This window comes from Etheostoma cragini, chromosome 10 (genome assembly GCF_013103735.1).
Source record: "Etheostoma cragini isolate CJK2018 chromosome 10, CSU_Ecrag_1.0, whole genome shotgun sequence".
NCBI classification, from domain to species: domain Eukaryota; kingdom Metazoa; phylum Chordata; class Actinopteri; order Perciformes; family Percidae; genus Etheostoma; species Etheostoma cragini.
Window position 1 is genome coordinate 14,528,861 of NC_048416.1, and position 14,695 is coordinate 14,543,555.

At 40.2% G+C, this 14,695-nt stretch overlaps 1 protein-coding gene across 1 annotated transcript; it reads left to right on the forward strand.

Moving 5' to 3' along the window:
• The first annotated feature begins 7,005 nt into the window (after positions 1–7,005).
• Positions 7,006–11,812, forward strand: adra2db (adrenergic, alpha-2D-, receptor b). Its single transcript, XM_034883359.1, has one exon. The coding sequence runs from the start codon at positions 7,426–7,428 to the stop codon at positions 8,695–8,697; it is 1,272 nt and encodes a 423-aa protein (XP_034739250.1). The 5' UTR covers positions 7,006–7,425; the 3' UTR covers positions 8,698–11,812.
• The last annotated feature ends 2,883 nt before the right edge of the window (positions 11,813–14,695 follow it).

A 14,695-nucleotide genomic window follows, 5' to 3' on the forward strand; every position in this document is an offset into this window, starting at 1 on the left:
GCCTAATTTTAGATCACTTAATATGGTGTCAGACAACCTTCTTTGTGTGACAAGTGTAAAGACTTTGGCATTTTTAAGCAAGGATAAGAGTCTACATTCATGCTAGCAGCTGTGGGAGGACATAAACACAGTAGTGCTTAGAGCTAAATGCTAACGTCAGCATGCTAACGGGATCATAATGTCAACATGTTGATGTTTAGAGGGTATACTGTTGACCATGTTCACCATCTTAGTTAAGCACGCTAACATTTATTAAAAAATTAATCATTTTTTGTGTAGTTTTCTAATGGTTCTAATGCTGGCAGTCATGCTGGTGGACCGGCCAAGCATCTGACATATTACGACATTAGCGATCCCCTGGTTTGTCTTCTGCTACCACCATCATGTCCAAATTTGCACTTATCCAAAACTTAATTTGCAACCAAATGTCTCACAAAACTACAAAGCAGCCTACAGATTGGATTTTGGTAACAAGATGGCTTTTTCCGTGCCAGATCCTCAGGCCTAACTGTATATTTACTTCAGTGATTTCAGTCTCATTCTCATTTGTAAATATCACCTCTCTAAAAGATTAAATGAACTAAATCACATAAGTAGAGCATTCAGGACGCATGTTTCCTCTAATCTACTGTAGCTACGTCATCTATTAAAAAGTGTATTGCTATTAACATATCATAATCTCTCCTCAGTGCGTTCTTACTCATTGCTTCACTTGTTTAGTGTAAATTAGGTCAATTTTGTTTCCTGGGGAAATATATATATTGGAAGTTTCCAGAGCGAATTGATCCCACTACATAAGATAAAACAAGACTTGATTTACCCTCATACTCACGTGTTGCCTGTTCTTTCTCCTCTATTTTTCTTCATTTTGAAGCGCAGCTACCAGTCAACAAGGAAGGTAACCAAATCACACCAAACACCCTGGACATAATCCACTTTAACCAGCTACTAATGTGTTCTTTCCCTTAAAATGAGATGGAGGCTCTCATTCACTGAAATGTTTTTGCAGGAAGCATATTCTCTCGGCTCTTGGAAGTGAGTTTTAAAAGCTCCTTCCTCTGCTGAATGTGTACACAACCATTACAGCTCCGTATCAAAGATGAAGCCTTTTATACCTCGTTGCAATTCAGAGAGCAGCTGCAATAAGTTGATCAGTTTCTTTTTGAAAATATTCAAGGCCATTTTAATGATCCACAGAAATAACAGCATGCCTGCTAAATTATTTGAAATAGTTCTAAATGTTGATATGTTGATTGCCCTTTGAGCCTAAACGACGTATGTGATGAAAAAAAAAGCCATCCCAAACTTCAGCTGGAATTTAAAGTGAAATTTCCATCAGGGAATGTGATGACAAGGGTGACCTTCGAGGCTTCGTTTACCCGGTCATGCTTTAAAATTCCAGTGCAGCTAAGGGAGATCTTGTTTGTTTGGGACACAATAAAGGTCAGCAGTCATGTATTTATCCAGACTTGCCAAGCCTACTGACAGCAATAGCAACACATGAAGAAGGTGAGAGACGTAAAAAGATGTGTGATCTCAGCAAAAAGAACATGTGAATAACAGTGTGGCTGTGACACACACACACACACACACACACACACACACACACACACACACAAACACACACACACACACACACAGAGTCCTCTCCCACGTCCTTGTATCTATCTCCCACAAATGTAGCTCAGTGTAAATTCTTTCAGGAAGACTTAACTTTTAATCGGTGCACTCCTAAATCAATTCAGCTATCCTAATAAATGTATTTTTTGCTGTGCATAACTGTTGCATATCGGCAACTAGTCTCTCCTGATTTAAGTATAGCTCAGCTTAAATCCTTTCTGAAAAACCTAATTCAATCAATGCTCTCTTCCTAAAAGGAATCCGCTGGTGGAGGCGTTCACTTTCCTGCTTGACCAATCAGAATCATACACAAATTGCAAAGGCCCTGTATCAAAAAATCCGTTTCTCCCTGTGCTTTTCAGCTTTCATTGCAGGCAAAGAGTGCAACCCTCCACCCCCCCCCTTCCACCTCTAGTCATCTACTCCAGCTGACCGGTCCGGAGCCTCCTTCGGTCTGGTCTTCGGGCTCCTTCGTCGCCACCACCGGTGTCTAGATTCCATCGGGGGGTCTGATGGTTCTCTACCCCTATATAGATATACAATAAATATTTATAGCAATTGAGTCTAATCTCCAAAGACTTTGTACATTTCATTGAGCTGTACAATAAACCTCATTTGCACATCTGCAAACAGGTCTCTCCTGATGAAATACACACATCAAGAGCCGAGGTTCCTGTAACGCACACACCAATGCATATGTACAGTAATCACATATGGTCCTGGCTGAATTTCTACATGCTGAATTCCCTGATAAAAATGTTTGTAACACATCACCTGCAAACTGAGACAAGGTTTCCACACACCACCTCGGACCATTTATTCCTGGAACGTTACATAACGCAGCAGTGGGTTCTGCTCACAACCAAACTAAAAAGACTCCTTAGAGGAAAACAGAAAGGTAAGAGGATTGAGGCAGCGAGAGCAACACAGCCACTAGTCACTTCTGAATATGGATGCCTGCCCTCACAGGGCTTTTTTTTCTTTTTATCTTCACAGTCGTGTATGGCCTGTAAACAGTGTTATCAGCATCTTCATATTCCATCATGCTGTATTTTTACTACCCATAAAGGCTAATCGGAAGTGACAACCTCTCTTACTCTTCTACAAATGGACATATAGCCTACAAGACCTTTGTTTTTAGGTGAGCTAAAAAGGATTCATAAATAAGTTTGCATGGATCTTATAATAACGGCAATGTCTTGGCAGTGAAATGATGTTCTGTGAGAGTATAAATAATCACTGCTAAGATAATGAATTATTGAATATATGAATTATTCCCAATACCACATCACTCAAAACGTTACCTGCTAGCAGTGGGAAAAATAACAGTGGACATCTAAAGATTGATAAAACGACAAGATTAAAGCCATATGGGTGACTCAGCAAATGTTTGAGAGCTCCTAATATTTTAAAATGTGACAGTAAATGAATCTGGCATGTGCGTCACAGAGGGGTCTTGTGTTCAAAGATGTCCCTGTGTCCTGTGACATGCTGAATAGCTGATTAGTTCTGCCTGTTTGGTTATGTTTTACACTCTCAATTGAAAGCACTTCTTTGAATGATTGGTCGATGTGAGATTAGATTTGTTTGATTTTTCAATTTGTGGGAAGAAGTTTATTCACACATAGGCGCGGTCCTCAGGACGGGCATGTCCAACGCTCATTAGGTGTGCCGACTGCATCATAACAGGAAGCTGGATCCAAAGTGACAGGATGCGGGGTATTGTTGTATTGCTTAAAATAGAAAGTACGGAAGGTTGTGTAATTATTTTTTAGTTTTCCTCAGATCATAAAATACTGTTCCTGTGATTATGTCAAAATGGTTTTAACAGCTTGTTAGTCACGATATACAGTACATAACGAGCAAATGTATGTCTATAAATACACTGTGGATATTTGCATGTGTTCACGCCTTTGCATGTATATTTTTTCTCCTTTTCTTTTCATTCCTTCTTTCTTTAAACATACAGTACATGTGCAGCACATATACAGATGATGTGTATGAAATGAAGGTGGGTGTGCGTGTCTGCGAGTGAGATGTGCATTCCCTCACAAAAAAAAGCATAAGACAGTGACTCTCTGCTCTGAGAGATATTTAGTAACATGCAAGGTTATGTAACTGTATATTGTACACTAATCAAATGTTGGTTTAAAGAGGACAACAGTATTGTGGAGTTTTGTTCTTTCTCTCTTGAAAAAATGTAAAAACACTTTTGTTCTTTTGACTGGATTTTGTCATACCTAAACATTCAGAGCTGTTGTAATTTCTGTTTTCCACAGTAAAAGTTACAAAAAGTACAATATTGCTAAAGTAAGTAAGTACTATAGGTCTGAAATATGTATCACTTTTTGGCTGGTCTGACCTCTGATTTTGAACAAATCAATACAGTTCTTAATTGCATTGCCCATCATAATAACAATAATTGTACATAATATCTTGAATCCCCACAGGTATAGAGTCTGAGAAAAAATAACTGTTTTCAGCTTTTAAAGAGCATGTTTGTGTTGGAGGATGCTGGTTACTGAGGTCAGTGTGTTTTTCTGTTTTTATGCAGCAGGTAGACCCTTAAGAGAATGTATACAGACACTGATACATGCTGAAAGTCGCCCTTCAGATGATATTTGCTGGTTTTTATGTTCATCCAGGGGAGTGAGAGACAGAGCGAGGGAACGAAGAGGGAAGCGAGGATGTCCGAATCCTCCTCCAAATCTACTTCTGTGTTTTGTCTTATTGCAGTCACTAAAAGATGCTCAGCTTCCAGGCAGCTCACTTTCCAGGATGAACACAGACGCACACACATACACTTATATTATAAGGTTGACATCCATCAAACAGCTTTAGCTGAAATGCAAATCCCATACTGACAGCTTCCGCCAGATGCTATTTACTTTACAAATAGATTATTTTTTCAATCCAAAATTAGAGAAGTGCATCTGGGAAGCAGAGGCACAGACGACTCATCAGCACAGCATTAATTTTATTTGATAGTTTTTGTTTCACAATGACCCCTGTCTGACCGTGTGTGTTTGTGTGTGGGTGTGTGTGTCTTTTTGTATAACTCCTGACTGGTAAATATCCCCTGGCTCTACAACTGGCTGCCTAACGCCGCTGCATACACGTTACGTAACTAGACTATCATACAAAAAAGATGCAGGCTTCTCAGTAACAGGTATCATGGTCACCTCCATGTGCCCAGCATAGAACAATTCTAGATTACAGTGCATGAATAATGGAAGTGGGTGAATAACAAGGCCAGGCCAAAATTAAAGCATTGGACCATAAAAACTATACCACTTTTTTTCCTAGACAAAATGCAAGGGCAGATCAGTCAATGACTGTTGAGTGAAAGCCTTTTCACTTTGAGAGCTATGGCTTCCTAATTTGCAGCCATGCAGGGCTGATAAATTTCAGAGAAACCTCCCACTGTGCTGTTTTGCTTCCATTTCCATCAATGACTCTTAATGGCCATGTTGTCCTAAACATCTCAGTCATAGTGCAGCCAGTGCCGTGAAAATGTTTTAAAATAATCATTTAAAATGAGGAATGTGTACAAGTCTATTGATGTGTTTACACTTGTATGAATGGTATGTAATCTACAGATGTATGCGCATATATGTATATGTGTGTAAATTTGCTGTCTGTAATGCATCTATATGTACAGTATGTGTGTGGTTTTCATTCTTTCCTTTCTTTTCCTAATTATGCAGGTTTTGTGCATATGCACGAATGTATATGAGAGTATATACTGTATATACACACTGATAGTGACATCTATGCTGTTACCTTCTGGATTGTTTATGTGTGCATTAGGTTTTCTGTTTCAGTGAAGGATAACGATATGCTGTGTCAAGTTGTTTAAAATATGAAATAATAAATAAAAATGATGAATAGAAAGCTAGTGGTGCATGCTGATATGCAACATTTTGTATTTTTCCACTCCAACATGATGTAGCTACATGTAATGCGGAGAAAAGTTAAAGGTGCACTAAGAGTTCATGCATTTCAGAACAATTTCATTTTTGTCTCAAATTGCAGGTATCTCTCCTAAATCCGCTAGTTGCCTGCCCCCTGAATACACTGTGAAACCATACAGCGACTCATAGTCAGAGGTGGAAAAAGTACTAAAATATTGTACTCAAATAAAAGTACAAATACTTTGGTGAAATAGGGTGGCAGTAGCTCTGTCAGTAGGGATTTGGGTTGGGAACTGGAGGGTTGCTCCAGTCCCTATACGTATACATATGGTGGTAGACTGGTAGCTGGAGAGGTGCCAGTTCACCTCCTGGTTCCTTCCATGGGCAGCCCCCTCACTCTGACATCTCTCCATTTAATGCATGCATAGGTACTGAGCGTGTGTGTGTGTTTGATTCAGACCTGTGTGTCATAACAAAAGAGTAAAAACATAATTTCCCCTTGCAGGATTATTATTAAAATATGACTCAGGTACAAAATGTACTTTTTTCTAAAAGTTACTTAGTAAAATTAAGAAAAACTGCAAAAAATAAACAGGGGGGGGGGGGGAATCTCTCTCATGTAGTAAAATAAGACAAGGGGTCATAATCACAATTTGTTTTGTTTTCAATTAAAGAAAAATCTATACATATGTATAAACATCTATATACATGTATAAACATGTAATAACATAACACATGTCACACATGACCTCGTTTGAAGTACCAATGCACCAATACTTACAAAACATGATTAGATTAGATGTGGAGTTTTTGAATGCTGCCAGTTCAGTCACCTTTGCCAGGCACATCTGGCATTGGTGGACGATAGGCTACTGTTGGCCTTCACCCACTTGAATTTAAGGGAAAAAAACTGTCTCCCAAATGTGGCCAAGGATTGTCGTCGTTTTGGCCAGCATAGTTCTATGTTTCAGCTAGCTGTTCTACTGAAACAGTCTCTGAACCGTCATCGCTCGCCTGATCCACCTCCATCTCACTCTCATTCTCAATCTCCTACAGAAAGACTTGGCACCTGGTAGGCAGCCTAAATTTAGTGGTTCCGGGAAGTTTTTTTTTAAATCAGTAATTGATGGGTTTCGTAATGTAACTTTGGTAATGAAATACAATACTTCATTCAAAACGTAATCAAGTAAATTTTAAATTACCGACTTGAAAAACACAAAATGCACAACAAAACTACCCAATACAGTAACGTCAGTAAATGTATTTCGTTACTTTTCACCTGTGCTCATAGGGCACTTTTAAGTATGAAAAGAAAGAAAACAACTATAGGCAACAATCAAACACAACACGCCCATGGGCTCGCCTAAAGACACTTCCAATATCAAAGATAACTGAGATCCAAATGTCTTAACAATTTTCTCTCACTTTCTCTCTCTCTCACACACAAACACACACACTCTCTCTGTCCTTTAATTTTTTTTAAAGATGGGATGGAGTGATGTCACCTCATTCCTGTGTGGGCATTCATTCCATAAGCAGTGTGTTTCCAGAGCGATGCTGTTCACCAAAACGCAAAAGCAGTATTACGCAGTGGAGCGACATTACTCTTGGAGCGTTGGATTGTAAACTCTGTTCTTCTCACAGAAATATTTTTGGAATTCTGTGTGCCCGTCGGGGATGACCTGTAATGAAGGATTTGCTGTTTGGGGAAATGCATTAGTGAAGGCACTGCGTCATATGTAGCCTACTCTGTTTGCACTGACCAGGAGCGTTACGCGCAACGTATCTCTCCGAGTTGGACGGCAGCTCAGCGCACCTTGTCTTGGCTGTTTTGGAAAGGGAAAGGGTGCAAATCCACAACCATGATACGAAAGGACAAGTTGGATTCAGAATGGATTTAACCCAGGTAAATCTGTTGGTGGAAAACGTGTCCAACGATGAGAACACCACAGACGCACCGCTTGGCTTGCCACACACGGAGGCAGCCACTGCCCTCATCATACTGGTAGTTACTGTGATCATTTCGGTGACCATTGTAGGTAACGTGTTGGTGATTGTAGCCGTGCTGACCAGCCGTGCTCTCCGTGCGCCCCAGAACCTTTTCCTGGTCTCTCTGGCATCGGCGGACATCCTGGTGGCCACGCTGGTCATTCCATTCTCCCTCGCCAATGAGGTCATGGGCTACTGGTACTTTGGAAGTACTTGGTGCGCCTTCTATCTGGCTCTGGACGTGTTGTTCTGTACCTCATCCATCGTGCACCTGTGCGCCATCAGCCTGGACCGCTACTGGTCAGTGACAAAGGCGGTCAGCTACAACCTGAAGCGGACACCTAAGCGCATCAAGTCCATGATTGCTGTGGTGTGGGTTATATCAGCTGTCATCTCTTTCCCTCCTCTTCTCATGACCAAACATGATGAACGGGAGTGCCTGCTGAACGATGAGACCTGGTACATCCTCTCCTCCTGCCTGGTATCCTTCTTTACTCCTGGTCTCATCATGATTCTGGTTTACTGTAAGATATATAAAGTGGCAAAGCAGCGCTCCTCCACCGTGTTCGTGGCCAAGAACGGCATGGAGAGGCAGCCCTCTCAGTCCGAGACCTGTTTTGACAGGAAGGACAGGTTCGAGACTGAGAGCCCCAGTAGCCAGAGCTCCGGCAGCCACCAGCAGAGGCAGGGGGAGCTGGATGACATTGACTTGGAAGAGAGCTGCTGTCCGTCGGATACTAAACCCCGCAGTCATCGCTTTAGTAAGCGGAGAAAGGTGGAGGGGTCAGACCGCTGCCCGCCCCAGAACTGCCGTCTCTCCTGGGCTTCAGCACGGGCGTTACAGCTCTACCCGGAGCAGAAGAACCCAGCTGTGAGACAACAACTGGCCGCGGCCAACAAGACAAAAGTGGCCCAGATGCGCGAGAAACGTTTCACCTTCGTCCTGGCGGTGGTGATGGGAGTGTTTGTGCTTTGCTGGTTTCCTTTCTTCTTTACTTACAGCCTGCATGCAATCTGCAGAGACAGCTGCCATATCCCTGGCGCACTTTTCAACCTTTTCTTTTGGATTGGCTACTGCAACAGTTCCGTGAACCCAATAATATACACTATTTTCAACAGGGATTTCAGGAAATCCTTCAAGAAAATCATATGTGGAACATCTAAACGCACATAAGGGATCTCTTTTTATGGGAAGGAATTATATTATTAGAACTCATTTTTCTCGACTGATTGTTTCCCTCCCCAAATTCATTTCAATGTAGCCTACTTTCATATTAAAACAAAACAGAACCAGTGTTGTGTGCACATTTAAAAGTCAATGAATAAAACTAAAGCAAAAGAGCAAAAGAAAAGAGAAATATTTTTAGTGCACTAGTGTTGCAAACCAAATGCAATTAGTTATTTAGGCTAATAGACACACATACGTTGTAATTAATGTAATATATATAGGTCATTGTATAATAAGTCCTGTAACCATACACCTTTAAACAATAAATATCTGTATTGGACCAATCTTTTAGCAAAAGGAAAGAGCTAAATTTGAAGTCTTGAAGGTAGCTGGATTCCAGTGCTGAATGCTGGTTCACAGGGGGTGTTTTGTGTAAAGATAAAAAGTACATTAATTTGCACAATATACAAGATATGATCACGGTGATAAGCAGGCAAGCAAGTGTTGCCTGTGAGTGTGTGTGTGTCATGGAAAAATAATGTAATCAAATCCTAAAAGATGTAGGTTTATCTTCATGTTGCAATGCAGAATGTTGCATTGTGGAAATGTTTGACGTTAGTATTTTGGACCCACATTCATGTTGTCTACAGTTTAAGTTACAGCAAGGCCATTTGAGCCATCTGTTATCAGTGAACCCCCATATTTACTTAAGAGTCTAATCTCACACCCCCACAGCATCATCACACTACCTCACACCAGGATATGCGGAGGGCTGCCTGTGCAAAATCTATTGGAATAATCTATGTTTCATTCCAACACCTCACAATACATCAGTATTTTGTCAGTACTTATTTACATATGATATTTACGCAACCTGATTTCAGTGTCATGGGACAAGTCTAGGTTGTTCAGCAAATATTACATTTATTGTGTTGTAAAACCGTTTTTATTCTCTTACAAATAAAATGTTACTGGCAAGATGAGAAAAAAGAATTCCAGTCTTGACATTCCAGAAGATACCAGAGGATGGATGCTCACATTTGACACAGCCTAAAACACAAACAGTCCTGCGCCATCAATCTTAAAAATAACATCTTTGGACACGGTTATTGTGAGATAAGGAGAGCTGGACCTCTATAGCATCAAATCTTTGTGGTTCAGAGAGCTTGATATCTACAAGCCAAGCCTCTGTGTGTAATCCTCTGCTTCATAAAGTGGTAGAAATAGTCCTACAAATTACAACTTCAGCTATCCTTTAACTTCCCACTTCTTACAAAGAGATTTATATATGTAAAAATCACAGCAGAAGCACATCTTGAAATTGTTTGGGGAAAATATGTATGAAGTTACTACAGGTTACATACATGAAATGGAAACACTTTGGTTATAGTCTATATTTGTACTGCTCATCACTGTTTCCCATACAGCCTCAAACTGTGGTTGCTTTATGATACTTACTGGCAAATACTGCAGAGTGTAGGTGAAATGACAAATTTATGATGAAGCTTGCGTGACAAGTTCCTGTGAATCTTTGAAAAATCTCTGGTTAGCAAGAAGAAGGCTGGCCAGCTCCATATCAGCCTACTGTCTGCATGGGGGTTCATGGGATGTACACACTATTTATATCCTGTTAGGAATGTCTTCAAAGCACTCCTCCCGCTCACTGGTGCCTTGCCAAAAACAATAACCCTGTTTGAGGAGTTGTCGTGCTTAAAAACGATCTTTTTAAAAGTTTGATGTTATTTGTGTGAAGTGTGCCCATAGTTGATGAAACATCATTAAGTAAAATCATAGTGAAGTTTACTTTTACTCTTGACATGATGCACTATTTTGTACATGAACAGAATTAGTCAGAGAAGTGTGGCTGGTGAGAGGAAACTTTATCTCAAAGGGATTCAAAAACTATTGAAACAAGTGAACTCTCCGGGCCGCGTCACACTCGCAGGAGGCGGCAACATCAGCTTTGTATCTTCATCTTGAATAATTACTGGGATTAAAGTAATGTTAATTGGAACAACTTAATGTTGTGTACGTGCTAATTCATTTTCTCTAGATAGCAAGGCCATCCCTCTTAAAGCCTGTTGCATTATGCCAGATGTGAAACGTTTTCATGCATAAGTAATTTTCTTCCTGATGGTGTACTGATTACTATCTGACAATACATGCAACTCCCTTGTTAAATCACACTTTCCAATTCAATTATCTTTCTAATCAACTGCTCCGTTGCAGCGAGAACGTAGCGCAAAGCTTTTCACAAGATTTTAATGTTATTTTTAGTCATGTTTAATCTATCTAGGCATGTCTCCTCACACACTATAGCTCTGTTTCATCTTTTGTTTCAGAGTCCAAAAAGAACTATGCGTAGAGCAGCATGGCATGTTAAGACTTATTATCTTCATTTTCACTTTGAAAAAGGGATCCCTCTCAATCCTTCACTATTCATAAGAATAGAGATAATGCTCGGCTAATTGCATTTCCATTAAAGACAAAATTAGTATTGCTTGTTCCCTCTCCTCGAGCCATTTATTTATCCCAGACATTAAACAAAGTTGAAGACTAGTTCAGGAAGAGATGCAGAGCTGTGGCAACCCTCAACCTCCCAAATTCTTCTCTCAAGGTTTAATGAAAGCAACAGGCCAACTGGATAGAGTCAACACATTTCCTGGTGTTAGATGTTAAAGGGAAAGCTTTATTCGGGCCTTTTTAAAGGGGAAGAAGAGTGAATGGTCAGAGCCAGCTGCAAGGGCATTTTAGAGTCAGCAGCGGACGCAAGGCTATTTTCAGTCACAATAGTTGGAGGAGATGTGGTTTTAAATGTTTCAAGATGGGTGCAGCCTCTTGGGAGGAGAGAGAGAGAGAGAACGATGCAGAGAGCTGTTGCTTGTTGTCCTCTGCTAAAGCTACATTACCTTGTTTGTCGAGCACAATGCGGCATCTGCAGGTAATTGCTTTTTTTCAATTGTCTCTAACAAGATAAAGGCTGGAGGCGAACAAGGCAAAAAACCTGCGTCAATCCCAGGGAGCTGGAGAATAGATGTGTAGAAGAAGAGACAGTTTGTCATCATTGAAATCAGCTATTGTCACGTCCAAGCGATAGTGGGACTGAGCTCACCGCCTCCAGGTCATTCTAACATATTGTCGTTTAAAGCTGCAATTCTTTCGCATTACAGCTCGCATGATCCTTGACGACATCTGAAGCACAGCATCGACACCTTGTTTGACAGTGAACATTGTTTTAAAAACAGAAATTTCTAATGTCATGGTGAGTAGAATCTCGCTTACCTACACAAACAGAGGCCAGTAATCAGACAGTCGTCTTTAAGTTAGCACTGCAGCTTTCTGATTTCCGTTGACACATCAAGTCAAACACGGTTTTAAAAATAAAAAAATTCCAATCCAATGAAAAACCAACCATTGATCGATCCTATTAGCAAGTATTGTCTGTGCCGTCCTGCTGCTGTCAATACTAACTAGCACCACATCTCTAAAAGGAAAGACACAATTTACTCCACTTTGAGTAACATTTGCCACAAGCTACAAAACCCAGCTGTTTTCATCAGCCAATGCAATAGACTTTTTTTCTTTTTTAATACTGAAACTAGAGATTAGACTATATACTATTTGTGACCAGTTTTCAAATATGTAGATTATGTCTTTAGTAGGAACTATCAGGCTTGGGATTGAGAGCCACAGACATGCTGGGAAATTCAGAAAAGTATTGAAAAACCAACCTAACTTTTTATGGGTTTTGTTGTCAAAAGTTAAGATATAGAATATTGCCAGTCTGATGCTTTCAAACTAAAGAAATCCATATGGAAGTAGACCAACAAGCTGAATAAACCAACATCTCTTGTTTGGGTTGAAAATGTTGATCATGCGAGAGGCTATAAGATGTTCAGTAACTAGAAGCTATAACACCTTCAAACAACTTCTGTTCTTGTAACTAAAGAAACAACTTTGGGTGACAGATTCAGTGTTTCAATGCAAGTTAAGAAATTCATATATGAATGATTTAGATTCTGTTGGCACATATTTCAGCCCATAGCAAAGATGTTTCCCTCAACTATCTTTCCATTTCATATTTAAGTATTTGCAGTTTCAAATTATTTAAGAAGGAGTTTGCAAATGATTCACCATTCCTCCACTGCATACAGAACTGAACATTTATGCTCTCTGCAGCTCTACCTGTGCAAGTTTACCTTGACCAAGAAGTTAGGCTTCTGTTATTCCTGAACCTTGTATTGCTTGATATATTGTATTCATCCCCACACACTATTTTATAAAATGAACATGCTTCGTTGGCAGTCTGTGTGAGATTAAATCTCTTTTGTTTATATCAGGCATTCACAGCTGTGCTGCCGATTCATTTTCTAGGGCGATCTTGTGTGCTGTATTGTCACAATCTCTGCTGGAAGGTCTGGTGTTATTCTTGGTACGCTCTAGTGCTTCCCTTGTTCCTGTACCGGGGCATATTACTGGGATGATGGCCTGCTGGACCATAGTGTATATCTCTTCGCTTTTGTTTTCCATTCCTGTCATGTGTAAAAACACACATCCGTTCACCTCCTGCACTCTGCCATGTATTTGCCCATTTATACACATTTTGGCATGGCAGCCACACCATTGAAAGGACACCTATGACCTGTGATACTCTGATATCTACAAACAGGAAAAACACTGGTCTTACCATTATGTGAAGGTTGTTCACTGCTGCACAAAAGGGGCACAGAAAAAAATAAAAACATTGGGGAATGATTTATCAACTAGCACCTTTTAAACTAACACCCAACCAGGGATTTTTGTGACAATTACAAATAATAAACTCACAAAAGGAAAGCTGCCTACTTGGCACAGAGTAACAGAATCAAGAGCTTAAAACGAACGAATCATCTGCTTGTAATATTATGGTGCCAGAAGAGCTTTGGTGCTTGCACCTGCAACAGTCATGAAACTATTCTTCAGAGTCAACGGAGAATGACTATTAGACATAACAATAACGGGGGTCAAACCATAAGGAGATCTATCATTATCCAATCACAGTGTTTTTATTTTCACAGTCTGGAGCGATCAGCTTTAGTGTTCTTTACTACAGCGGCCCTTCAATGCATGCTCTGCTTTGACCCAGTTTCAATGAGTTTAACGGGTGGGTGTAAACGCTGAGGGTCTAATTAAACGGTCGCTGTGCTTGTCTTTGCCTTGGGCCTCCAAGTTACTGAGTGCATCCATTGAAACAGGCACTTCACAGCAGGAGGTATTTTAATCCTGCAGACTTGGAGTTGTAGTTGTCATGATTTTTGGATTCAGCCCAAGATTTCACATTGAATGGGAGCTGCGATGAGAGGTGACAAAGCTTTCAACCTGCTCTTTATGCAATATAGACTTCATCTCTGCTGTGTCTCTTTATTGTTTTACAACACTTCAAACTCATCAACTCTCATGTTCATCATCAAAAATAGTCAGTATGCAGTGTTGCATACAAGGAATACAATATAGAAACTACAGGACCAGTTCTAGCTGATGCTCATGCTTTAAATCCTGTCCCCCAAAATAGGATCAAATTCGCATTACAGACTTTATGGGTAGTTGTGACCGATTTTGTATGCTCAACACATATTTAGGGGCTTAAGTGTGAGGATCCAGGATGAATGTGGGTGAACCTGTTTTACAATTTTTCTGCTCAACCCATTGCCTATCATCCACCAAACTTACAGTTAGTTAGTGATTGCTGGTGAACATAGTGGAGCATTTAACAGCTAAAGAACCAGATATTTCCCTCAGGAGTTGGTGGAGACCAAAACAAGATTCAATGAGAGTGAATTACATTCCCCATGTGGCTAAACACAACTTCAAATGAATGCTAATGTTGCTACGAATCTGCTACATACCATATCAACTACTTTATAATGAGACAACATGACAGGGTTGTGATTACATGTACGGCTTATTGTGCTGCCCCCAATGAGCCATACAAATAAATGAATAAAGGGTTAAACACTCATGCAGG